The sequence below is a fragment of the Entelurus aequoreus genome, linkage group LG22 (genome assembly GCF_033978785.1).
Source record: "Entelurus aequoreus isolate RoL-2023_Sb linkage group LG22, RoL_Eaeq_v1.1, whole genome shotgun sequence".
Classification (NCBI taxonomy): Eukaryota; Metazoa; Chordata; class Actinopteri; order Syngnathiformes; family Syngnathidae; genus Entelurus; species Entelurus aequoreus.
In genome coordinates, this window is record NC_084752.1 from 18,295,505 (window position 1) to 18,323,344 (window position 27,840).

General features: G+C 38.1%; 2 protein-coding genes across 4 annotated transcripts in view; one reads left to right on the top strand and one right to left on the bottom strand.

Moving 5' to 3' along the window:
* Positions 1–27,840, top strand: part of LOC133639553 (probable ATP-dependent RNA helicase DDX17) — a 104,230-nt gene that overhangs the window by 67,305 nt on the left and 9,085 nt on the right. The window contains exons 1-12 of one of the 3 annotated variants that reach the window (XM_062032948.1): positions 7,215–7,503; positions 12,294–12,461; positions 13,921–14,083; positions 15,707–15,803; positions 15,886–16,019; positions 16,165–16,230; positions 17,844–17,985; positions 18,353–18,513; positions 19,588–19,760; positions 19,870–19,980; positions 20,061–20,122; positions 20,221–20,280. In XM_062032948.1, the coding sequence (XP_061888932.1) occupies positions 12,427–12,461; positions 13,921–14,083; positions 15,707–15,803; positions 15,886–16,019; positions 16,165–16,230; positions 17,844–17,985; positions 18,353–18,513; positions 19,588–19,760; positions 19,870–19,980; positions 20,061–20,122; positions 20,221–20,280 (1,204 nt within the window). In that variant the 5' untranslated portion in view covers positions 7,215–7,503; positions 12,294–12,426. Of the gene's footprint in view, positions 1–7,214; positions 7,504–12,293; positions 12,462–13,920; positions 14,084–15,706; positions 15,804–15,885; positions 16,020–16,164; positions 16,231–17,843; positions 17,986–18,352; positions 18,514–19,587; positions 19,761–19,869; positions 19,981–20,060; positions 20,123–20,220; positions 20,281–27,840 lie in introns of those variants that run through there. The other 2 variants (XM_062032947.1, XM_062032949.1) reach the window with 2 other exon arrangements.
* On the bottom strand, positions 2,074–7,077 carry ntan1 (N-terminal asparagine amidase). The gene is made up of 10 exons (XM_062032950.1): positions 6,869–7,077; positions 6,333–6,435; positions 3,664–3,729; positions 3,490–3,598; positions 3,316–3,389; positions 3,191–3,244; positions 3,069–3,122; positions 2,890–2,987; positions 2,658–2,771; positions 2,074–2,504 (listed from the first exon to the last, which is right to left on the bottom strand). The coding sequence occupies exons 1-10, from the start codon at positions 6,947–6,949 to the stop codon at positions 2,316–2,318; spliced, it is 942 nt and encodes a 313-aa protein (XP_061888934.1). The 5' UTR covers positions 6,950–7,077; the 3' UTR covers positions 2,074–2,315.

The following is a 27,840-nucleotide window of genomic DNA, read 5'->3' on the forward strand; positions in this document are numbered from 1 at the left end:
ATACTAAAGAGTGCAGGGCCAAGAACCGAACCCTGGGGAACTCCGCACGTTACCTTGACATAGTCCGAGGTCACATTGTTATGGGAGACGCACTGCAGCCTGTCAGTAAGATAAGAGTTAAACCAAGACAAGGCTAAGTCTGACATACCAACACGTGATTTGATACGCTCTAATAAAATATTATGATCAACAGTATCGAAAGCGGCGCTAAGATCAAGAAGCAGCAACATAGATGACGCATCAGAATCCATCGTTAGCAATATATCATTAGTCATTTTTGCGAGGGCTGTCTCCGTGGAGTGATTTGCCCTGAAACCGGATTGAAAAGGTTCACAGAGATTGTTAGTCACTAAGTGTTCATTTAGCTGCTGTGCAACAATTTTTTCGAGAATTTTCTAAATAAACGGAAGGTGGGAGACCGGTCGGTAGTTTACCATGAGGTCAGGATCGAGGTTAGGTCTTTTGAGCAGAGGATGAATAACCGCTTTTTTGAATGCTAGGGGAACAGTTCCGGAGGAAAGTGATAAGTTTATAATATTTAACACTGATGGACCTAATAATACAAACAGTTCCTTGATAAGTTTCCCAGGAAGTGGGTCAAGTAAACATGTTGTTTGTTTTATCCCACTTACACGCTGTAATAATTCCTCTAATGTTATTTCATCAAAAATAGAGAAACTATTTTGGAGGGCAGTATCCGTCGTATATACAGTCGTATTTGTGTTAATAGAACCCAGTTGTAGCTGGGATGCGTTGTCTTTAATCTCCTTTCTAATGAGTTCAATTTTCTTATTAAAGAAATTCATAAAGTCATCTGCCGAGTGGGTGGAGCTACTGGGAGGAGTCCCTTGTTGGGTTAGCGATGCTACTGTACTAAACAGAAATTTAGGATCATTTTTGTTGAGGCGGATGATATTTGAGTAGTATTTAGCTTTAGCTAAGGTAAGCATGCGTTTATAAGTTATTAAACTATCCTTCCATGCTTGATGGAAAACCTCAAGTTTAGTCGCGCGCCATTTGCGTTCCAGCTTTCTACATGATAATTTATGAGCTCTAATTTCTTCTGTAAACCATGGGGTGCGCCTTTTAGGGGCCCTTTTTTGCTTTAGCGGTGCTATACCATCAATAATTTCGCGCAGGGCTTCGTCAGTTGTTAGTGAGGTTATCAATAGAGCCGACATAATTTGGGAATGGTGCCATTACCGAAGGCAGTAGGTCAGCAAGAGTCCTCGTTGTGGCAGCATTAATGTTGCGCCCACTATAGCAGTTATTATTATTATTTTTAGCTTGTTGACAGTGAGTCAAAACTTCAAATTTTATAAGGTAATGATCGGACATTACTTTAGTATATGGAAGTATCATAACTTTGGAGGTGGTGACACCCCTGACAAGCACTAGATCTATTGTATTACCGTTGCGATGCGTGGGTTCATGTATTATTTGTGTAAGACCACAGCTATCAATTATGGTCTGGAGCGCCACGCACTGAGGGTCCGATGGGGTATTCATATGGATATTAAAGTCCCCCATTATGATTATATTGTCGGCGTGCGTCACTAGATCAGCAACGAACTCTGATAATTCACTGATAAAGTCCGAATAGGGCCCAGGGGGGCGGTAGATAACAGCCAGGTCGAGAGGTAGTAGTGTGACAGACCTCATAGTAAGCACCTCAAACGATTTATATTTATTCTTTAGGTTAGGGGTAAGGTTGAAATTTTGTGACATGTACATCACAAGGGTCCTTTAAGAGTTCCTTAGCCATAAAAGTTCCTTAGCCCAGAGTCAAATGAGTGCTCTCCCCGTCAGTAACCTAACAGCAACTTAAGTTTTGCACACATAGAAGGCCATTTGGTCGTTTTGTTCCACTTTCATATACATTTATTTAATTGACTGCTCAACAATGTAGCAGTGATTTGTATTTTCATATTTCCTATCATTATTGTTCAATACAGTACATCCAGTATGCAATATTATACAGAAAAAAAACTACTTTCTTGATTGAAACCATTGTTTGAATCCAACACATACATATATGTTTAGTACAATTTGTGTGGTAAAATGAATTGACAGTAACGTTTAGAATTTTTATTAAAAGAAAACAATGAGGCATAGAGGAGTTTGGACAGGCATATTATAATACAGCAGACAAGCTGTTTTTGTGTCTACCGTCTACTTGGCCAGCCAGATGAGTCAAGACAGCCGTTCGTAGATGTAATGTCCATTTTAAGACACAATGAGTAAAGCAGATTGCGATTGGAAAGGTCACTCTGTGTCCAACAATCAAAAGAGGTGAAAACAGCTAGGAACAACATTTAAGGTGTAGAGGAGGGTGTGAGAGACGCAACTCTCTCCCAGTCCCCGCTCTCAGTCCTGTGGTAGAACTGTGGCTGACCACCAGGGAAGAGACTATCAGAGTCTGGGTGCTCCAGGAGGAACTGGATGGTGGATTTCATGTGCTGGACAAAGTGCGGTGGCTCAGCCAATGGCGATGTGGACAAGTACTATAAGCAGGATACGACATTTCATCACTTGAGTATTCACACTGGGAGGTGTGCCAACCACAACACACACCCCTCAAATACAGTAAGTGATCATAATATGAAAAAACAAATATGAGAATTGAAAGATGCGCAGTATGTTTATAGATTATTTACCTTTAAAATTATGTTGTCGTCTTGAGACAACCAAAAGGCAATATCCATATTGTTAGGCCACTTGCATGGCCCGATTTTAACAATTCTTTGGCGAGAGTCATAAATGTCAACCATCTGTCCGGGAATTAAAAAATAAAAACAGTTTTAATATTTTTAAGTTAAACATTCAGGGACAGGAAAAAAGATTAACATGAGGTAGTTTGTGTGCTATGCTAGTGAATGTCTCAGTTACCTGTCCACCCGTGAATGTGCGTGCTGACCGCAATTTCTCTCCTGGTCCTTTACAAGGGAAAGCAGCAGGAAACACTTTCCCGGTTTTAACATTTATACCTTTTTCAAAAATACAATTATGAAATAAAAATAGTTTGAATTTTAAAGCATAGCGTGACCTCCCGGATTGCATACACATACCTACACCATAAACAGCAGGTCTATGAACTGCATTGATGACAACATCATTCATTTCTGTAGGAAAGAGCGCACGAGAATGATTGACACTCATGCAGACACTGAGAGATTTCAGAAAAGGTTACCTGTGATGCAACATGTTTCCAGATGGATATCCTCGTTCTGTTGCTGGAAGGCTACTATAAAGCGAAAAGAGACAGACAAAGTTTGACAAAATCTTATTCCTGTATAACATAGCAGTGCAACCTACCTAGTATGTTAAGGCTCAGTTCATGGGATGTCATTGCCTCATCCCTAAATCCACCAACAAGATGCAGTTCTAGTCTACTTGGAAGAAATGTAAAGGGCGAATACATTAATTATAATACATTATGAAGTTTACATAATGTATTCTACTACAGATATTGTGTGAAAGCTACTGTACCTGCCCTCCTTACTGCATTTAGCCAGTGATGTGACAGATTTAACAAGGAGCGGGACTTCGGACCGAGTGTTGGATCCGTCGCAGTGTGCAAGGCAAGCAGCTCCACTTCCTAACCCAGAGGAAAACTTGATTTAAACTCATGTATGGGTAGAAGTACACAAAAGAAAATGTTACCTGTATGCCGCAGCACAACCAAATGGCAGGTGGTGGCATCGTCAGATCCAATCACTGAAACACTATCTGGTGTACATGAGACAGAAATGTGTACAGTATTGTTGATTTCTTAAAACTGGTGCGATTGAAGTCTGAAGGTTACAGAAAATTGCAGACAGCTGAAAAACTTTAGGTGCTTGTTTTTTTTTAAATAATCACAAAATGATACATAAATAACGCTGCAATGTATTTAAATTATGGCTGTCAAACAATATAATAATCGCGATTAATCACATTATTAATCACGATTAATCGTAAAAATAATTTTTTTTGGTCTGATGTAAGCGTGATATATAGTCTGTATATATATATATATATATATATATATATATATATATATATATATATATATATATATATATATATATATATATATATATAATAGGGCTGTGAATCTTTGGGTGTCCCGCGATTCGATTCAATATCGATTCTTGGGGTCACAATTCGATTCAAAATCGATTTTTTTTCAATTCAACATGATTCTCGATTCAAAAACGATTTTTTCCCGATTCAAAACTATTCTCTATTCATTCAATACATAGGATTTCAGCAGGATCTACCCCAGTCTGCTGACATGCAAGCAGAGTAGTAGATTTTTGTAAAAAGCTTTTATAATTGTAAAGGACAATGTTTTATCAACCGATTGCAATAATGTAAATTTGTTTTAACTCTTAAATGAACCAAAAATATGACTTATTTTATCTTTGTGAAAATATTGGACACAGTGTGTTGTCAAGCTTATGAGATGCGATGCAAGTGTAAGCCACTGTCACACTATTGTTCCTTTTTTTTTTTTTTTTTAATGTCTAATGATAATGTCAATGAGGGATTTTTAATCACTGCCATGTTGAAATTGTAACTAATATTGATACTGTTGTTGATAATATTCATTTTTGTTTCACTACTTTTGGTTTGTTCTGTGAAGTGTTTGTGTCTTCTCTCAATTGCTCTGTTTATTGCAGTTCTGAGTGTTTGGTTTTGGAATTGGATTGCATTGATATGGTACTGCTGTGTATTGTTTTGTTGGATTGGTTAATTAAAAAAACATATATATATATTTTTTTAAATAAATTAAAAAATCGATTAAAAAAAAAAGAATCGATTCTGAATCGCACAAAGTGAGAATCGCGATTCGAATTCGAATCGATTTCCCCCCACACAACTAATATATATATATATACACATATTTACATATATATATATATATATATATATATATATATATATATATATATATATATATATATATATATATATATATATATATATATATATATATACACATATATATATATATATAGGGTGAGTTTTCCTTGCCCGTATGTGGGCTCTGTACCGAGGATGTCGTTGTGGCTTGTACAGCCCTTTGAGACACTTGTGATTTATCCACAACTCTTATTTTTTTGTGATAGAGTGATTGGAGCACCTACTTGTTGGTCACAAAAAACATTCATGAAGTTTGGTTCTTTTATGAATTTATTATGGGTCTACTGAAAATGTGACCAAATCTGCTGGTATGTAAACTTTTGACCACGACTGTATATACAATTTTATATATATATATATATATATATATATATATATATATATATATATATATATATATATATATATATATATATATATATATATATATATATATATATATATATATGTATATATATATATATATATATATATATATATATATATATATATATATATATATATATATGTTTTGTAATTATATTTTTTATTAAGTTTCCCCCACTAATTGTCACTCTGTCTTGTCAGTCTGGGCTCTGGCGTAGTTGCACAAACGTAATTTGCTTGGGTGTGTTTGGGGACGTGCCAAGTCGACCAGGGGTGCGATGACCAGGAAACGTTGTTTAAAAAAACACATAACTTGGTTTTTGCTTTATTGTGGAGACAGAAAAGCAAGCCAAAATAAGCAACCACACGTTCAAAAACAAGCACTAAAAAATGCAACCCACGACGAATGAGATTTTAGAAAAAACGTTGCTTGTTAAGTTAAAGTTAAAGTGCCAATGATTGTCACACACACACAAGGTGTGGCGAAATTATTCTCTGCATTTGACCCATCACCCTTGATCACCCCCTGGGAGGTGAGGGGAGCAGTGAGCAGCAGCGATGGCCACGCCCGGGAATCATTTTGGTGATTTAACCCCCAATTCCAACCCTTGATGCTGAGTGCCAAGCAGGGAGGTAATGGGTCCCATTTTTATAGTCTTTGGTATGACTCGGCCGGGGTTTAAACTCACAACCTACCGATCTCAGGACACTCTAACCACTAGTAATACGCAGACTTGGAAACAATGCTGCTGCTAGTAGCTAGGAACTCCAGTGATAACACACAACTTTGCGGATGGAAATAACTTTGGTCTTGTAGAGACCGCGACCTGCCAGGTCTTCAAAACTAAATTTGCCATTCCATTTTTCTTTGTCCATTTCTGCTCTCTATTCGTTCTTTCGACTTAACTGGAACGCCTCGGTATGGACTGAGAGTCACGCAGAACCCATGGTAATAGTGTGATACAAACAAATAGTACAGTTAAAATAAACTTTCGTTTAAATCGTTATTATTGAATCAACTTTGATTGCCCTGATTTTAAAAATGATGTTCTGCTTACCGTCTGCTGGTGTTGTGGCAGCAAACTCTCTTTGTTGGACATACAGAAGGCACTTGGGGTCAACTTCAGTCAGCGGATGGGAAAGAAAGGCTTTTGCATTTTCCTGTTGCATGAAAAATGTGTTAATCATGACCAGAAGTCAGAAGTAACTCCTATTAAAGAATGAATGTGTAGAATTTACTCCAGCAATTTCATATGATTCAGGGAATCACATAATGGAACGTGCTATTTACAGTAATCAATTTAACTACGAAGCATGTACGAGTATTTTTCAGGATTACACCATCTCAACCACGTTGAACACAATTTAGGTAAATGCACTGCACATTATTTGGTGCCTCCAGCCATCTATTTATGGACGTATATCATGAGTTCTGAGTTGTGTCAAATTCAAATTTTGTTTGCACGAACATTTAAGAGTTTATTCACTAGCAATAGACATGATAAACCAGCAATAGATACTAAATTAATGAACATCATTGTTGACTGATGACAGCTTTCTATGAGCTAACTTTAGCTATTGCCTAGGAACCCACCTGTAAATGGGGATATTTGTCGAACAGTTCTGCGGTCGAGGTTATACTTTCTACCCCTCTGTTTTGAATAAGCAAAGGCATTTCCTTGTAACTCGCAGATCTACTAACTATTTAACAGATTGGTGACTACATATTTATCTTGATATCTAAAATTATTGACTACTTCCTTTTCCTGAATATTTCTTCTTCTACGCTCCAACTCAAGTGGTTGTCATACAGCGCCACCTTTTGGTGGAAAGACCACATACGCAAATGTACAGTATTCACCATTGTCACTACGCTAATATTCATGCGCAGCAACCGCTCTATAACACGGCGCCTACGCTGAATAGCAAGTGGAAGTTACGCCGTCAACGAGGGCAGGGGGGAAACAAGCGAAAGCTAAAAGTTTCGTTTAGCCTGCGTTTCGCGTGACGCGTCACAAGCTGGCTTGGCCTACTTTTATTTTATCGTAATCTTAGTCACAAAGGAAGGTGTTTGTGTGATAAATAGGTGAAGTGTCTCTTACTGGGAGACAAGCGTAAATAAGTGTAGTCAAAAATAAAGTAGCTAGCCAACGGGCCTACATATATTGTTGTTTTTGTGACCATGAGAAGAGGCTATTCTTATGGCGACAGAGACCGTGGACGAGACAGGTAACACACTTGTTGCAAATATCATTCTATTAAATGTTAATAGTTTGGCAGACGGTACTGTGATATTCGTAACTTTGTTTACAAATATATTGATTAAACTGAATCCTACTCATGCGTTGCCAACTCCCTGAAAAAAACAAGGGCCACCAAGCAGGGTGCCGTTTTTTATTTGTGTGAAAGGAGTTTTTTAAATCTGCAAAAGTTGAATGAAGGCAACTAGATTCTTCTTGTTTGTTGAAGACGTTTCAGAAGAGTCCAGTTGCATTAATTAAACCTTTGTGGGATTACCGTATATGATCTGATAACTGACATGCACACACATTTTTATACAATTTGACTTCAACCAGAATTTAAACAGATGGCAATTATTTTGACTCGGTGGGCCAAATTTAGAGAAAAACATGTGTCGGGGGCCGGTACATCTGATTTTTAGGAACACTATAATGTCTGATTGTATGCTAAAAACTTTATGACAGACCGCCTTAAAAAACGGGATTGAATTTAATTTTTTTTTTACTGAATGAGAATGTACATGAAAATTAAGAATGGGATATACGATATTAACTATGAACGATAAAACACTGAATATTGACAACATATGAACGTCACACCCCCTCTTGATCGATGTATTTTACAATCAAGCGAAGCGCAACAACAATGAAACAAACACAGCGAAATATGAAAAAAACCCACCTACTATCATATATATATATATATATATATATATATATATATATATATATATATATATATATTTTTTAATGAATTTATGAATCTATCCAACAAAACAATACACAACAATACCATAACAATGCAATCCAATTCCAAAACCAAACCAGACCCAGTAGCATTCAGAATAGCAATAAACAGAGCAATTGAGAGCAATTGAGGACACACAAACACGACACGGAACAATCTAAAAGTAGTGAAACAAAAATGAATATTATCAACAACAGTATCAATATTAGTAACAATTTCAAAATAGCAGTGATTAAAAATCCCTCATTGATATTATCATCAAAAACATTGATAAAAAAAAAAGAACAATAGTGTCACATTTGCTTACACTTGCTCCACATATCATAAGCTTGACAACACACCGTGTCCAACATTTTCCACAAAGATATTATAAGTCATATTTTGGTTAATTTAATAGTTGAAACAAATTTACATAATTCAATATATGACTCATTATTATCTAAACTAAATGCAGTTTTTTCTACTGATATCATCTCCGTATATATATATCTCAGATATATCTGATATATCACTAAGCTTTAGAGCTTTGTTGTAAAAATCTCCTTCCGCGTCTGTCCCTGACACCCGCATTTCAGGCTGGACGCTCTGGAAACACTCTGTGGAAACGCTCCCCACCCACACTGCTTGGTGCCTCGTCTGAGCTGCTGTGATTTAGATTACCATAGTAACTAATTAGATAACCATAGTAACTAATTAGATTACCATAGTAACTAGTATATCATGCAAAAGCGCAGATTCCAACCATTGAAATACTTTGCATAGTTCAAGACTTACGGTCATTTGAAAACATCACTGCACATCATAATGGCAGCTACAGTTTCCATCTTAAAGATAAAAAAAAAATATTTGGGAATGTCCGGCGGACCAGATTGAAAAGCTTAACGGGCCGCATGTGGCCCCTGGGCCTTAATTTGCCCAGGTCTGATATAGAGTATGGTGTAAGTTTACACAAAGGGCTTTGACACTGTAGTCGATAAGCTCCTTCTTTTTTGCTATCCTCTTTGTGGGGCAGACTGACTTGTACATGCACATGCATCCTCCACTCCACCGATCCGATTCCTGGGGTGACGATTTTGCGCCATCGGGAGTAGCGACAGGACCGCTGTTTTCAGAGTTCAACTGAGTTTGCGTTGTTTTCATCACTTCTATACACCAGTACTCACGACGTAAAACACATATCTTAGTTTATACAGAATATCAGAATATTCAGATTGGACAAGTATTCACGCCACAAAAACTCAGACAAAATTTGGCAAGTTTACACACACAAAAATCCACGGTGAGTAAAACGTTCTTCGGAATCTTTCCATCTATTTTCTACCACTTGTCCCTCTCAGGGTCGCGCTATAGCCTGTCCCAGCTGCATTCGGGCGGAAGGCGGGGTACACCCTGGACAAGTCGCAACCATATCACAGGGCCAACACGAATAGACAACATTCACACACTAGGACCAATTTAATGTTGCCAATCAACCTATCCCCAGGTGCATGTGGAGGAAGCCAGAGTACCCGAAGGAAACATTCTTTTAAATCTATCTTTTAAACCTTTCTTTTAAATTGATCGATTCACACACTTCTTTTTTTGGACCATCCGAGTGTCTGGTCGTTTGTTTTGTGACTCACAAGTCGAGTCCGAACAGCCATCTTTACAAAAATGTTCCATCACTTCCAACGGAAATTTCACAAATACACCATAACGGTGAAATCTCTTTTTTTCTATTTCTTTGTTTAGTGACCTCCTTTCCAATGATACCAACCTTTTTAAAATGGGATAAATATAAAGAAAGTTGTGACATTTTTAACAAAAAGTTCACATCTAAAAATGTAAACCTTTTTTGACTTCGTACTGAAGAAGTTTACCAGAAATTAGTGCATTTACGCAGGTTTTACAAGTCCATAACTTTCTTAATATTCATCAAAGAAAAGTGATACTCATATCACCGGAATTGTCTTTACAGGACATTTCTGATAATATTGGTTTCATCAATTGATTTTTAAAAGTTTTCACACATACCTTCATGTTAGAAAAGCCCAATCTGGTTGCATGGAGATGACCTAAAAATTACCTTTCAAAAATGTATTCTTATAAAAAAATATATACATACATGTGTATGTAAATATATTTTGCAACGGCTGAATCGCTCACTTTAGCATTCAAAGTTGGACCGCATTTTGGCAGCAAGGCAGTTTGGCTGAGTGGTGTTCGAACACTGGAAAGGACCAAAAAACAAATGTATGTTTTTTTGTTTTGTTTTTTACATCTACGAGTCATACAAATAAATACATTTTATTGTAAAGAAAAAAACAAAGATTTATACCCAAGATTAACAAAAAAGGTAGTCATGTCGCACACATGTTTTTTGACCAAAGCTGCAAACTGCTTTAAAGGTCTCTAACTCAGTGGTTAGCATGATCGTCTTTCAAGCACGAGAACCTAGTTCAATTCCCTGACCACCCGAAAGCATGGACTTACCCACGATAGCGTAATTAGTAAGGATGGGATGCATACTTCCTTGGCTATTAGCAGCCAGCCTCATAGTTTAATTCCTACTGTTATATGAGAATAATACATTACATTTGTCATTCATGTATATCCTGGCACACGATTATCATACTTTCATGACCGAAGCAAAACACTTTTTACACTTTTATACTGAAATAAATACACCTACAACTTATTAAATGAAAATATAGAAAAAAATACCGGCAGCGGTAAAGTTCAGATCTATTAAGGAAAGAAGATAAATGATAAATGGGTTATACTTGTATAGCGCTTTTCTACCTTCAAGGTACTCAAAGCGCTTTGACAGTATTTCCACATTCACCCATTCACACACACATTCACACACTGATGGCGGGAGCTGCCATGCAAGGCGCTAACCAGCAGCCATCAGGAGCAAGGGTGAAGTGTCTTGCCCAAGGACACAACGGACGTGACTAGGATGGTAGAAGGAGGGGATTGAACCCCAGTAACCAGCAACCCTCCGATTGCTGGCACGGCCACTCTACCAACTTCGCCACGCCGTCCCCATAGAAAGTGAATTAATGTTTATAACTGAATACATTTACATATGCATAAATATTTGTTTTATTTTTTTAATGAATTAAGTAACATGTATGCCAACCTTTTTCCAAAACACAATATAGAATGTGAGATATAACAGGATAATGCATACATTTATCATTTGTTTTCAAAACGCTTACCAAAAAGTGGGACCCCAAAAATTTGCTGAGGTACCCCATATTTATGACTTGATGGGGACCCTGGGACCCCATTTTGAAAATTCGTAGCGCCAACACTGGTCAAAGTGGAGCTACGTAAATACGATCGCCCAGCGCATCCTGAGGAGACGGTCAGAAAGCGGTTTGAAACTGATCTGTAAAACATAATTCATGCAAACTTTTGACCAAAGTACCACCATTACATTTTATGGAGACCACAGGGAAGTGTTTTAAAATCAAAATCATATGACCCCTTTTACAGAATAAAAATAAACCCCTTTCTTTACAGACATCTGTAATGTTTTTCTTCAAAGTGTATACATTCAGTGTTAAGCTTAATGATAGAGCAGGTCTCCAACTTTCATCAGTATGAAAACTACTTTGACGAAAACAAAGGTGGGCTGAGATGTCTTGTATTTATATGACTGCCAATATTTTTTTTTTACAAAACATTAACTTCAGCAGTGTGGTATTTATTGTCTTTATGCTATTTTGTGGTAATGTGTCATTAAATACAAGCAATGTCTGAATGGAACACTTATACAAATACTAAGATTTGAAGAAACTATTATTTGACCCTTTGGCGAGCTACTAAATCACACCTGTTTGTAGTGTCACTATCATTAAGCTGGACAGACTGTTTTTAAGTTAAGCAACTTAGATAAACAACACGTTTTTTGAGGACATAACAACAAGATAGCAGAGTTGCTAAGTAGTAGAGTAGAGTAGCCAAGCTACAATGTATTACATGCAGCATCCATGTTGGACACAAACAATCTCAGAACCTTCCTAATATTTCCTTTTTTACAGAAAAATGGCATTGCAGTAAAAAGTCACATTTGGAGTCCTGATTGCCAGAAACTCTGCAGTTAACTAGGTAGCTAGATAGCTGCCGCTAAACTGAGGCAGAGTGACTGACAGTCAAGGCAAAGATAATTCCCAGATGGCAGAAAGGTCTATCTACAATGAGTTTGATAGGTGAGCGATCAGGAGGCATTCTGGCATCGATTAGTTTAGCCTGTGGAAGACCTGTGAAGCTGTTATCATTCGATGGAATATTACTCTGCAGTACAAGGTTTTCTCTTACCGTATAGTTGACTTGTTTTCTATATTACAGTTGTACCCCGGTTTTAGTCATCTATACGTTTAAAACACATTTTGTAGAGAATATACTTTTACATTAGGGCTACAAAGGTTAATCGATCAATTCGATTTTACAAAAAGCTTTAATTTGTACTTTGTTGTTTAGAACAATCTATTAATGAGTGTTGCTCATAAAAATGTATTACATCCGTACCACATGGAGTGCCTGGAAATTTAAATATGCGATTATAGTTTCTGTATGACTGCTACAATAGAGAGTGCACATGGGAGCAGCAAACAGCGAAAATTGAAAACAATTTTTTATTAATGCATACATTTTAAAATAGCAATTATAATGTTGATAATGTGCATTTATTTTAAACAAGAAGGAAGGTTATGGAAAGCAGAACAGTTTGTTTGTTTCAACGAGAGCGGTCAAATGATAATTAAAAAAAAATCTAATTAATCACATTTTGGAATTTGGATTACTCCCTTGCATACTTCAAATTAGCTTAAGAAAAGACCCCGATGTTTGTACACAAATGCAATTTTATTGTCAGAATGGCATCCAGGAATATTCTACTTGAATGCATGTCCTTTATTTGCACAAGACTTGGTAATAGTTTTATATACATTTCTTTCAGGCTATATTTTGGAGTGAACTTTGCAGCAAACACACCAGTCGGAGTCTCCGCACTCATTTTTGTACCGACGTATGCATTGATCTAATCACTGATCGTATAGCGGTTAAGGTAAAAGAGCTTGTGCAGTCATAAGTATATAATTAATGTGATAATGTTTTATGATTAATCACATACATTCACTTGTTACTTTTGACAGTCCTAAGTTCAACTATTTTTCCTAAAATTCGCATTGAGGCTATAAAGTGTGTTTTTATCCGATTAATCAAACAAACTTGTCGATGGATTACTAAATTAATCGGTAACTGCAGCCCCATTTTTACATGCATGAAATAATGCAAAATATATATACATTTTGATGGCAATGGATAAATTAACATTTAACATCACTTTTACCTTTTATTGAAGATTCTTGTTGGCAAAGACGGTGACGAGCCATGGAGGAGGAGGGGAAGAAGGAGCCCAATTATTTATTGAGTTCAATAGTGTTTCCTCAACTTTGTTTGACCTACTCGAAACTTATTTTGCAGTTGATAAAAAAAAAATCACATAAGTGCGTTGTAACTGTAGCAAAGAACAACAGAGTTTAACGGTTGAATAGAGGTGGAGGAGAATAACTTTGGGGTGGGAGTAAAGTGCAATGCTCTGGTAATAAAGGTCAATCCTTCATGGCTGATTTTGCAGTAATAATACTTGTCTGTATCACCTTATAGGCCTCATTCTGCGCCAGTGGGTAGTTACAATAGTGGCAACCGGCCTATGACGTTTGGGAACCCAGGCGACCGTCTCCGTAAAAAGAGATGGAACCTGGACGAGCTGCCAAAATTTGAGAAGAACTTCTATACTGAGCATCCAGAAATCCAACGCTTGAGTCAGGTATGTATATCATTTCACCAACACTTAACTAACTGGATGTAATTTGGGAGGCATTCGGGAGGACATCTTGGCGCACGTTTGACCCTTCAAAAATAACATACGTTATTGATTGGAAACAAGTCAAACACTTGCGCCAGGTGGAAAATGGCTGAAGATTGTCTCTTTAGACTGCCCACAAGCTCATTGATTGGCTCTGTGGTGCTGCCGTTCCTTACCAACGTGACAATGATGGACAGCACGCAGCAGCTGACCCATCAACGGTCAGATGCGAGATAGTTCGTATTATCCACCGATGATAAGCACACATTCTGCCAATCTTTTTCAACTTTATTACTGACCTTAACACACCAACAGCAGCCCGCAGAACACCGCTAGCATCGCAGCACTAAACTAGCCAGTAGCCACAACAGAGCACTTCTTGAGCGATGTTACATTCAGGAACCCTCGGAAGTGTGAGAATAAATATTATAAAAGTCGCTTTATGTATTCTGTATTGCTGCAATAATTAAGACAATTTGTTGCTTATTTTATTACTTATTTTTAAATAAATTACTTGGTTTAATTTATGTAATTAGATTGTTTAAATCGGGGTTCTAAACCCTTTTGATCTCAAGGCCTAACTTTTCCACTACAGAGGGGCCCTGTGCCCACTTAAATATTAATACTGAATTATTAATCTTACTCTTGATTTTAATCGTATTAAATAGTTATATTTAACCTACTTACAAGGTTACAACCTTGTCAAATGATATGAAACCTTGATTTAATCACAAATATTATTATTCATTTAACACATAAACCTTAGGTTTAGGTCAGGCTGAGTAGAAAAAGTAATACTACTCAAATATGCTGCATAAAAAGGGACTCATATATAACTAACAAACAATAAATTCACATACAATTATGTTACGCTTAAATAAATAAACTAAATTAATGATTATGTTTCTTAAATAAACTTTCAATGCAAAATACAGCGTTATCACTTAGGTCATAATTTTTGCGCTTAAGAATTGTAAATATTACTTTAGCTCATTACTTTTTCTGTTTGTTTGATATTGTCATTACACATAGTGGAAAAATATATTACAACTGACCACACCTGCGACCCATACGGACCGCACCTGAAAAACAGATATTTTTTAGCGGCCCTCTAGGGAGAGCTTCGGCCCAACAGTGGCCCTAAGGTTAGGAAACACTGATTTAAATGACTTAATCTGTTCAACTTCAATGTCACAAAATTCGATAAAAATAAAAAAGGTTTTTGTTTACCTAGTTTAATTTATGTAATTAAGTTGTTTAAACGACTAGTCTGTTCGACTTGAATGTCACAACATTCCATAAGAATAAAATTCAGTGTTGTTTTGTACTGGTTCGGACACCAGCCCCGTTGTCGAAGTGCCAATCTTTGAAAATACAAACACCACCCATATCTATTCATATAACTCCAAAACATGCATCCTTTAAACCATGTCCTGTACTCTAGGTGGTTGTGTTCCCCCCCACTTCTGAAATCCAAATTTCATCCCTGAACGGAGCCTGTATTCATGTCATACTTAATTTCCAATTTTTATTAAAACCAGAAAAATGAAAAAGTAATGTTGTGTGAACAATGTCCATTTGCAGCAAGAAATGGAAGAGTTTCGTAGGAGGAAGGAAATCACCATTAAAGGCTCTGACTGTCCCAAAGCTGTCATCACTTTTCAACAGGCACAGTTTCCACGTGAGTAACACATTTCATTGTGTGTGCAGGTATAACCTAAAAAGAAAGTTTGGGTTATTTATTGCCCCCTTCCTTGTGGTAGAATATGTGATGGATGCGTTGACACAGCAGAACTTTACAGAGCCCACAGCAATCCAGTCTCAGGGCTTCCCTTTGGCTCTGAGTGGCAAGGACATGGTGGGGATAGCACAGACCGGTTCTGGAAAGACTCTAGCTGTAAGCATGCATGCATGTTAAATACCCTTCCGAATAATCACCACATTTACTAATACAGAAGGAATCCACATGATTGATTAATGATGTGAACGTTTTCAATATTAATGTTGCCCTCTGACACTACACTCTCTTTCCATATCTGCAGTACCTACTGCCCTCCATAGTGCACATTAATCATCAGCCCTACCTGGAGAGAGGAGATGGGCCCATTGTAAGTTCACATACTCAATTTTTCTGCTCAGTTTTTTGGTCAAACACAATCTGTTGTTTAGTTTGTTTATATTTTGAAAAGGGATGTGCCGATTTTCTTGAAAAATTATGTGGTCGCCGTTGACAATTAATGCCCTTCATAAAGGCTAATCCCCTCTCGCTAATATTGTATTTATTTGTAGTCCCCCCGGCTGACAAGTTAGCAGCTAATTGTGTGACTCCATTTACACTATGTAGCTGCTCCCCTAAGTTATTAATAGTCACTACATTACGGCATATTAAGTGTCATTATCAAGTCTCATTATCAGGTATTAGGAGGATGCTAAACATGTTACACGCCAAAGCCAAGCTGGAGCGAGCATGCTAATACCTAAGCTAGCCGCTAAGTCTAGATGGAACCAAGTTACAGCAGAAAGTAAGCAGCTTTTAACAGGAAATTAAGAAGTAGATTAATAAGAGTCAAGAGAGAATGATATAACAGCGGTTGATGTGTCAGCATTGTTACAGTCAGTACACGACACGTAAGAGGAGGGCAGATCAATCCATAAATTGGTGGTGGCGAAACTAAGGGTAATATCAGTATATGATTGATACTAAACTGATTAGATCGGTACAGTATTTTTTTGGGTAAGTACGTAATATGCAAGCGCAACGGCACACTGTGCTGCATTCAGTCTGTCGTTTGTTTATTTTTGAAAATTACTGGCAATTAAAAGTTGCACTCAGCAAGTGTATGTATTATTTTATTGTAAGCTATTTGGACACTACACACAGAGTTGACGTAAAATAAGATAACTCATTCAGTTCAGAAAAGCGCCATAATTTGTTTTGCCCTGTGATATCGTTTGAAGATGATTGCCCAAGAGCAGCGACACTTGAAAAACACCAATTTTTTAAGTTTTAATTAGGTGTATTTGCACCAAGTATCGGTATTAGATTGGTATCGCTGATACCATCCTGAATTTTACTCTATATCGAATTGGAAAGAATCAATATTATTGCACATCACTTGTGCTGATTGGCTACGAAAGCCTGTTACTTAAACCTTAAAATGTAATATTAAAACAAACAACAGTCAATGTTTTGTGAAATATCATTGCCAAGAGATAACAGCACAAATATCACCTGAAATGTGTAGTTCCATAAATATATATATTTTTAAAGTAATACATATTTTATTTTTTTAATTAATAGAAAACTCTGCCTTGACTAACATAACAGGCAATATGGCGACTGTGTGCAAGCAGATGACTTAAAAGGGGTTTGATATTTTACACCCTTCTCCTGCACTCCTGGGTTGAAACCCTTCCCTGGGATTTGTGTAAAAAAACAAAGGCACCTTATTGATATTAACATATGTATATATTTTTTCGACTCCTATATGGCTTTTTTGCAGGATCGCTGTGGAAAAGAGGCTAATGTTTTTGTTGTATTGTTGTAATTGACTGAATTAGTTAACCATGCAAAATGCAATATATCACTGAATGGGACAGGACAGTAAATGTACATATGCACACTGTACACTGTTTGTGTTCCTAGGGTCCAGTCTACTTCTTGTTTTGTTGTCAGGCAGTCTTTGACTTTAATAAACCTCTTTGCCATCTTTCCTAATAGTGTTTGGTCCTAGCGCCAACAAGAGAACTGGCCCAGCAGGTTCAACAGGTGGCTTTGGAGTATGGCAGTTCTTCCAGAATCAAAAGCACCTGTGTCTACGGTGGAGCACCCAAAGGACCACAGATTCGAGACCTTGAGAGGGGTAGGTATGCTGTTAGTCGTGATGGCAGTTGGACACTGACGCTTCGACAACCAGGAGAGGAAGCGTCAAAAAAATGAACTCATTTTTTAAACAATTGGCTAAAGTTGTTGGTGCAAATTGTGTCACAGAAGCTTCCCTTTCCCGTTACTTGTAATGGCTGCTGATGTAAGAAATTTAAAATTCAGCTTTTTAATTATTATAGTCTAGAAGGTGTGGCCCAGAAAACAACACGCACAGAAAAAAAGGAACACATCCATGTGGGGAAAAAAACTAAGCCTGGATGTTTAAGTTTTTAGTCTGTTTATCTGTCAAATGTGAATTCTATGCCTCCTTTTGACTTTTACTAAACTTGATTTTCTTCTTGCAGGTGTTGAGATCTGCATTGCCACTCCTGGTCGCCTGATTGACTTCCTGGAGTCAGGAAAGACCAACTTGAATCGCTGCACTTACCTTGTGTTGGATGAAGCTGACCGCATGCTAGACATGGGTTTTGAACCACAGATTCGCAAGATTGTTGATCAAATTCGGGTAGGCCATTTTTACCCTAGTATACCATCAACAAAATTATAAACACAACACTTGTTTTTACTCCTATCATTCATGAGCTGAAAGAAAAGATCTAAAACTTATTTCTCTCTAATATTTTTTGCAAATTCTGCTTTGTCGAGAAAATCCATCAACCTGACAGGTGTGTCTGAGGTGGTCAGAAAACCAGTATCAGTATCTGGTGTCAGAATAGTTTTTTCTCCCACAGTGCAAAACATCTGCTTGGCATAGGTTTGATCGGGTTGTTGAATGTTGGTCCACTTAAATTGGTGTGCCAAGTTACCTAATATTAGCAGGAACTTCAACATGCTGTTGTTTACGCCAACCCAGAGCACCCCAAACATGCTTAACGGGTGACATGTCAGCTGAGTATTCTGGCTAAGAAAGAACTGGGATGTTTTCAGAGTCCAGGAATTGTATATAGATCATTGCAACATGGGGCTGTGCATAATCCCGTCACAGTGTCTCATGGCCTTAAAAAGGAAATCAATAAAATCCACCTGTGTTTATTTTCCATACACCTCGTTCCAACTATCAATCACCATCATTCCTGTACCCAAAAGCTAGCCAGTGACAGGCCAGTAGTCCTTACTCCGATAGTTATGGAGTGCTTTGAGAGGCTGGTCATGGGCCAGATTAAGACCTCCATTGAAGTCAGCGGGGACCTTCATCAGAATGCCAGCAGGAAGAACCGCTCCAGTGATGAGATGGCGTAATCAGTGGAGCGGTTCATCCTGTCAACCCACATGTAGAGCAGGAACTCCTATGTCCGCCTGCTCTTCTTGGACTCCACTTCTGCCTTCAACACCATCATCCCACAGACCCTGGTGAACAAGCTGGACACACTAGGGCTGGACTCTATTTAAAATGCTATTTTCTTCTGGTGCTCATGAGGCTAAATCTTGGATCTGGGGTACTACATGTTGTGCCATCTCACGTGTGCTGGTATGACAATAAAGTTCCTTAAACCCTTGAATGATGGGAGCAAAAACAAGTGTTGCGTTAACAGTATATTTTTGTTGAGTGTATATAATTTTCTTGTGTTTTCCATTCAAGCCGGACAGACAAACACTAATGTGGAGTGCAACTTGGCCCAAGGATGTCCGTCAGCTTGCTGAAGACTTCTTAAGAGACTACATCCAGATTAATGTTGGAGCCCTGGAACTCAGTGCCAACCACAACATCCTGCAAATTGTTGATGTTTGCATGGAAAACGAAAAGGATCACAAGTAATGTCTTTGTGTTGATCTTTTTTTCATCCTTTTATTCCACTCAACAGCATCGCAGAGCACCCAATTAGATTTAAGTAACGCTACTCCTTTGCCTTCTTGTGTCTAGACTTATTCAGCTGATGGAGGAGATTATGGCAGAGCAGGAAAACAAAACCATCATCTTTGTGGAGACAAAGAAATCCTGTGATGAACTGACAAGAAGGATGCGGAGGGATGGGTTAGTGCTACTATTTGAGAGCAACTGAGTACGGTGGCATAAAACATAATCCTGCTGTCCTGTGTCCCCCCCATACTTAGGTGGCCAGCCAGGTGTATCCATGGAGACAAGACCCAGCCAGAAAGAGACTGGGTACTTTCAGGTCTGAGAAACACAACTTTCAATCCTCGTTGAAATAAGCCATTGTTAAAATTAATATCAAAGAGTTGTTTCGGAATTTATCTTTCTTAATTTCCACAGACTTCCGAAACGGGAAAGCTCCCATTCTGATTGCCACAGATGTTGCCTCTCGGGGTTTGGGTATGTTGCCTCTTTAAAACTAGTCCCTCACCTTTATCATTGAACGCCACTCTGCAGTAGTATTAACTTGAATCTATCTACATGATATTTAGCAGAAGTTTGTGTACAAAAAATTGTCTAACATATTCTACGCCTCAAAAGTGTCCAGTAGGTAAGTGACCTTTCTGAGACTGACAGTAGTTATCACTACTAAACAGTCAATGGCATTAAAGGGCAATACTTTTTTCTCTTAATATTTTGAAGGTGGTACGACATTGAGTTCCTTCTATTCAGTGGAACCCGCTTATGTCGACTACCTGCCTACGTCAACTAACTCATCAAATCCTGATCCCTTGTGTTTTTGTTATTACTGGAAAGGGCCCGCTTTGGTTGACGTCAACACACATGTATGACAACTTCTGTCAACTTGAAATTTCTGTGAAAATTTGATGTAGTATTTAGAGTTGGTAAAAAAAAAAAATGTTTTAGATTAATTAGTCATGATCTGTAATTAATGGATCTAATCACTTTTTTTAATCTCACCTAAAAAAAAATGCTGAGAAAAGCCCTTAACTTGAGGTATTTTCATTCAAATTCATTACATTCATTCATTACAAAAGATTGATAAATAACCAAAAAAGAGGCATTATGAAGTAATGTATTGTTTTCAACAGACTTAAACAGATGTGGTCTTAGCCTTTCACAAAAATAAAACATCAGGGGCCGTATTTATCAAGCTTCTTAGAATTACTCCTAAGAAGTCTGCTAAGAGTTGACTTATGAGTAAAGAAATTATTCGCTGAAAGCTGCACTTAAAAGTTAGTTATCAAGCGTCTTACTCACACTTTCAGCGAAGTGTAGGACTGAATAGAGCTGAATTACGACATTACTATGTGCCGTAAACGGAATTTTAGGTGACGTCATTTCTGTGTCCATAGAAATGACCAATCACGGAAGGAATCCCTTGTCTAAGAATAAAGAAATATCTTAGAAATGTTTAAGTGGACAATGGGAGTGTATATTTTGACAATAAACTACAAAATAATACAAAACAAACAAACAATATTGGCAATGAATCAAAAATAAATGTTTCCTTTTCTTTCCAATTCATTAATTAGGCAACTAATTTGAAACTGGTGTGGGTGGCTCTATATATACTAGCCCACTGCAGCCACATGCAGAAATCAACATGGAATCGAAAAGAAAACCAAACTGGCGAGAGGAGACGCCCCTTGTTAAATCTGTGACAAAAATAATACCCGCTCTGTCTGAACGATACCGTTTGATCAGCTGCTCGTCATCAAACAAAGCCAGGACATCCTTCCGCTCCCTGAACGTTCGTGCACGTCTCTCTCGCCTCAGTGCCATCCCCCGCTGGCAACTCCTAACCACTTAGGACACCTCTGAAGGTCTCTTAAATATCGTGGAGAGTACGAGTGATTCTTAGACTTAAGAAAGTTGATAAATAGCTTTTATTCTTAAGGTTGAGAGTAGGACTAAATTTCGCAAATTCTCAGGACTTAAGTGTAAAATGGCACTCTAAGACGCTTGATAAATACGGCCCCAAGTCCATATGAAATGCTGAAGTTAACTGGTTGCTTTCTGTCTGCTTCAGAATAAAACAGACTCTTCAATCACAGTGCTTTAAGTTAGAACTTCAAAAAATGCATTGTTAATCATGAAAAAATAAATTCACGATGAAATTAAAAAACATGCGCTAAAGAAGAAGAATTAATCTAATTAGTTATATTATCTATCTAATTAATGCAATAATTTAACACCCCTTCTAGTACTGTGTTGTCAACTTCATTGTGAGCGGAGATACATAACAAATATAATGACCTACTGCCTACGTTATGCAGCATTAAAACATGCACATAGTGACTTCCTGTTTAGTGCCGAATAAGATTCAAAATAAAAGCATGCCAGTTTTAACCAAAATTCCTCCAAATCAACTAACAAACTGCACCATATTTTTCTTTTAGATTGTGAGACACCAGAATAAAGATGTGTGCATGTATACATTTTTTGTAGTCAAGGCATACATCGAAAGCATCACAGTTAAATAGAAGAGTATACGAATATATAAAAAAAGGAGAATAAAAATATACACATGGATGAAAACCATGTCAAAAAACTTCCACATTGCCCAGTCTCATTATGCTTTCGGCCAACAAACAAGTGAATGTAATTTTGGTTATGTCATCAACCGATTATGTTGACATCAGTCAGCCAGTTGGAGGTGTTGACATAAATGGGTTCCACTGTATTAGCCTGAGTTCATATTAATTAATCTACAGGGAAAACAAAGGACATCAGTAAGATGAGAGTGTACAATATCAATGACAAAGAATCAATGCAAAAAGGATACTATACAATAAGTTGACAGCCGGTGACTTACCTACGCTGTACAGTATGGAGGCTGCCGTCTTTCTGGTCCACTGGTCTGTTTCTTGTTACTATAGTTACAAAGCATCCTTCAACCGGGGCTCTTTGGCACGCTGCCTAAACGGAGTGTCTGTGTTGGGTAGACGCGCCTGAATAATAAACACTACACATTCATACATGGGCCATTCCATTGAGTCAGTGCCATTTGCTTGTTATAACTCTCAAAATAAGCATACATTTGTGTCTTTTTTCAACTCTAAATTGGTAATACAGATATCAAACTACTCAATACTTGTATTCGCCCATTTCAGGGAACTTTATTAAATTTTTATCAAGGTTCCCTAAGTCAAAGATGACTAATTTGTGTAACGGGGTGAGTTTTTAGCATAGAATTAGTAAATATGGAATATAGCTGCATAACATTTGTGCTATTACATTTTTGACTCTAAAAGCATTACAATGACTCAACAAAAATATGTATTTAAAAAAACAAATGCAATAACATTCACAAACAATTTAGCTATCAGGACTTTGCTGAGATTTAACTCCCACAGTCATAGTTGAAATATCATTCAATATACCGGTACAGAAAAATACTTACTTTCTGACCAGGGCCGTAACTACGATTTGACAAATACAGAGGTCAAAAATTGGTTGTCCAAGAGGAACTTTGAAAGACTGAAATCATGGGTATCCCAGCACCATATAAATAATATTACCTTGAGCAGCACAAATAATTTCCTGAATAACAAAAGCTTTAATTAAACTATAACTCAATCAATCAATCAGTTTATTTATGTAGCCCTTAATCACAAGTGTCACAAAGGGCTGCACAAGCCAAATGACATCCTCGGCTCAGATCCCACATCAGGGCAAGAAAAAACTCAACCCAATGAGAGACCTTGGAGGGGACCGCAGATGGGGGGGCCCCCTTGGGCGACCGGTGCAATGGACGTCGAGTGGATCTAGTTAATAGTGTGTGAGTCCATTCCGTAGTGGGGCCAGCAGGGGATCATCTTGAGTGGAGACAAGTCAGCAGCGCAGAGACGTCAACAACTGATGCACAGATGAGTGGTCCACCCCGTGTACCAACTTTGAATAGCTAGCGTTTCATCTGTGGTCACCTAATAACCTCTCCACACAGGAGAGGGGCAGAGCAGAAAAGAGACGGCAGATCAACTGGTCTAAAAGGGGGGTCTGTTTAAAGGCTAGCGTATACAAATGAGTTTTAAGATGGGACTTAAATGCTTCTACTGAGGTAGCATCTCTAACTATTACCGGGAGGGCATTCCAGAGTACTCGAGCCCGAATAGAAAATGCTCTATAGCCCACAGACTGTTTTTGGGCTCTGGGAATCACTAATAAGCCGCAGTTCTTAGAACGCATATTTCTTGCCGGGACATATGGTACACTACAATCAGCAAGATAAGATGGAGCTATCACTTGTCTAACATCTTTGATAATCAGCATGATTTTGTAACAGTCCACGTTTTTTTAATATCCTGAAGTTTAGTATATTAAACAATTTCAACATCATTAAAACATAATTTTAAAATGTTTTCCAAATTTTTAAACACGACTAGGGTTCGAACCCGAAATGTACTAACGACGTCTGCCATGGAGCCATCGGAAACAATGGAAGACATTTTATTTTCATATTCTAATCAGTGAAAGAGCATGATGTGGCGAGGAATAAGTTTGTGGTAAAATATTATATAAAGCGCTTTGCCATTCAATAATTTACTTCATTTGTTTTTAATGTGCTTCTTCATGCTAAATGCCCCACACCCTCCACTGATCGCAAAGCCTTACGCAAAGCACGTGTTCTGCATTTAGGGCGAGGCGGCCCCTGATTGACACGACTACAGTATTATAACGACAGCGTTTCACATTAGTTTCATTCAGGTGAGAGCGACATTAGTTACATCAGTATGATTTAATGGTAACGTTATGCTGACAGCACATTTCTGATCAGATGATGTTTAAAGTAAAAGTGGACTTCTTTGCATTACGTTGTTGGAGTTGAAGCGGGCTGTGGATGACCAAAGATTGTATATCAAGAGAGGATGATCTACGTATGGTGATGTACAGCGCACACGATGTCCTAGACAAAGTCACATCGTCATCCTTTTGTCACCTAAAAAAATACCAAGGACATGACCAGGGTGCCCTCAATGGCAATTGCAGCTATGTTTCTGACCTGTAGATGATCTGAACGATGCAACTTTTGTGGACCATGTGACATGTTCAATATTCCACTTTTTAGCCGGGATAATACGCTAGGGTAACAGGACTTATTGAAAACCCATAGACACGACTACAGTGTAAAACTTTTTTTTTTTTTTAGAAAATGAGCGTCATTTAGTTAGGAATAACCCAAATATGTAAAAAAATATATAAAAAAAGTATAACATGGGACACAAATGGCACTGATGGGTTGGAATGGGCCACACGCTGTACTATGTTTGTGTGTGCTGTCTCGGACAATGACTGCATGTCCAAATTGTTAAATACAAAAACAACAGGAAGAAAAGGTTGAGCTAATTTGTTAGCATGGGTATAAATGTGAGAAGGGGGGATGAGGGTCTTTGACTTGCTAAAATTTCGATCACTATATTCTTTTTTTTTTTTTTGTCCCCTCTTCTCCTCTCAGGGTTTGGCAGCACACGGCAGCTGTAACTCTCTGCGCCGTCGCTGCCCCCTCACTCTCATTAAAAGTAGAGGTTGGTCTAGTTTTTTGCCTTCCTGTAGTTAACTTAGACCCCATCCTTTCCCCCTTCCCTAACCTGATATTGTCAGTGTGTAAGTCCAACGAGCCTGTCATGGGAGCAGCCTGAGATACCTGTTTGTCTGCTGGCCGAAAAAAAAGCAGACAGATAGACAGGGAGAGTTAAGACGGGCTCGTCTGGATCCAGTCCTGGCCAGGGGCCCAAGGAGGCTTCCTGCAATGTGGCGAGAGAGCAACAGAACCTGCCGTTGCGAGGTAAAGCGGTTCTGCTCCCGTCTGACTTTGCTGGTGTGCGTAGAAGGTGAGGGATCCGGTCTCCCTCACCCTCAGCCCCTCCCTCTGAACCAGGACTGATCACCACAAAGGGGGTAAGTACCTCACCGCCCACTTTTAATTCCTCCATAAACTCACAGTACATGCAGTTACCGCCATCAGCCTTCTTTTTAAAGAAACAGCTAAGTTCATATCATGGTGCATCGTTAAGTTTGCTAAATAAAATAAAAAAAGACATGATGGAGGCTGATCAGAATCAGCTTTGTGGTCAGAGCCCCTTATGTTCCGTAATGAGAAACAGACTACTTGTGTTCACACAGTCTGGCCAGCGAAGATCATGCTGACCAAATATGGATGTTCAACGGTTTTGGAGTCTTGTGCATGGAAATCCAAATGTTATGTTTTCCTAGTGTTTGACATTAAAGCAACAATAAGGAATAATTTTTGCTCCCGGGCTTACCGTACTATTTTAAAATGTGTTTTACTCGCTTACTGCTACTGTCGTAAATGCAGGAGCAAGAAGTGAACATTTTGAAAAGTGACAAAGACAAGCCAAATCAATGGATGCTCTAAAAAATCTATAATATTCAGTCGTGGTCAAAAGTTTACACACACTTGTAAAGAACATAATGTAATGGCTATCTTGAGTTTCCAATAATTTTTACAACTCTTATTTTTTTTGTGATAGAGTGATTGCAGCACAAAAAACATTCATGAAGTTTGGTTCTTTTATGAATTTATTATGGGTCTACTGAAAATGTGAGCAAATCTGCTGGGTCAAAAGTATACATACAGCAATGTTAATATTTGGTTACATGTCCGTTGGCAAGTTTCACTGCAATAAGGTGCTTTTGGTAGCCATCCACAAGCTTCTGGTTGAGTTTTTGACCACTCCTCTTGACAAAATTGGTGCAGTTCAGTTAAATTTGTTGGTTTTCTGACATGGACTTGTTTCTTCAGCATTGTCCACACGTTTAAGTCAGGACTTTGGGAAGGCCATTCTAAAACCTTAATTCTAGCCTGATTTAGCCATTGCTTTACCACTTTTGAGGTGTGTTAGGGGTCATTGTCCTGTTGGAACACCCAACTGCGCCCAAGACCCAACCTCCGGGCTGATGATTTTAGGTTGTCCTGAAGAATTTGGAGGTAATTCTCGTTTTTCATTGTCCCATTTACTCTCTGTAAAGCACCAGTTCCATTGGCAGCAAAACAGGCCCGGAGCATATTACTACCAACACCATGCTTGACGGTAGGCATGGTGTTACTGGAATTAAAGGCCTCACCTTTTCTCCTCCAAATCTATTGCTGGGTATTGTGGCCAAACAGCTCAATTTTTGTTTCATCTGACATCACATGGACAAAGATGAGACCTTCTGGAGGAATATTCTGTGGTCAGATAAAACAAAAATTGCGCTCTTTGGCCACATTACCCAGCAATATGTTTAGAGGAGAAAAGGTGAGGCTTTTAATCCCAGGAACAACATTCCTACCGTCAAGAATGGTGGTGGTAGTATTATGCTCTGGGCCTGTTTTGCTGCCAATGGAACTGGTGCTTTACAGAGAGTAAATGGGACAATGAAAAAGGAGGATTATCTCCAAATTCTTCAGGACAACCTAAAATCATCAGCCCGGAGGTTGGGTCTTGGGCACAGTTGGTTGTTCCAACAGGACAATGAGCCCAAAAACATGTCAAAAGTGGTAAAGGAATGGCTAAATCAGGCTAGAATTAAGGTTTTAGAATGGCCTTCCCAAAGTCCTGACTTAAACGTGTGGACAATGCTGAAGAAACAAGTCAGTGTCAGAAAACCAACACATTTAGCTGAACTGCACCAATTTTGTCAAGAGAAGTGGTCAAAAATTCAACCAGAAGCTTGCCGGAAGCTTGTGGATGGCTACCAAAAGCGCCTCATTGCAGTGAAACTTGCCAAGGGACATGTAACCAAATATTAACATTGCTGTATGTATACTTTTGACCCAGCAGATTTGCTCACATTTTCAGTAGACCCATAATAAATTCATAAAAGAACCAAACTTCGTGAATGTTTTTTGTGACCAACAAATATGTGCTCCAATCACTCTATCACAAAAAAATAAGAGTTGTAGACATTATTGGAAACTCAAGACAGCCATGACATTATGTTCTTTACAAGTGTATCTAAACTTTTGACCATGACTGTAACTAAAATTAAATA

What these genes read in the sequence shown, in the direction of transcription:
- ntan1 (XM_062032950.1), bottom strand. Translation starts at nt 6,949, where the DNA reads ATGCCTTTGCTTATTCAAAACAGAGGGGTAGAAAGTATAACCTCGACC. An exon ending in GGTTGTGCTGCGGCATACAG is followed by an intron (nt 3,599 to 3,663) that starts GTAACATTTTCT and finishes CCTCTGGGTTAG; the next exon opens with GAAGTGGAGCTGCTTGCCTT. An exon ending in GCACATTCACGGGTGGACAG is followed by an intron (nt 2,772 to 2,889) that starts GTAACTGAGACA and finishes ATTCCCGGACAG; the next exon opens with ATGGTTGACATTTATGACTC.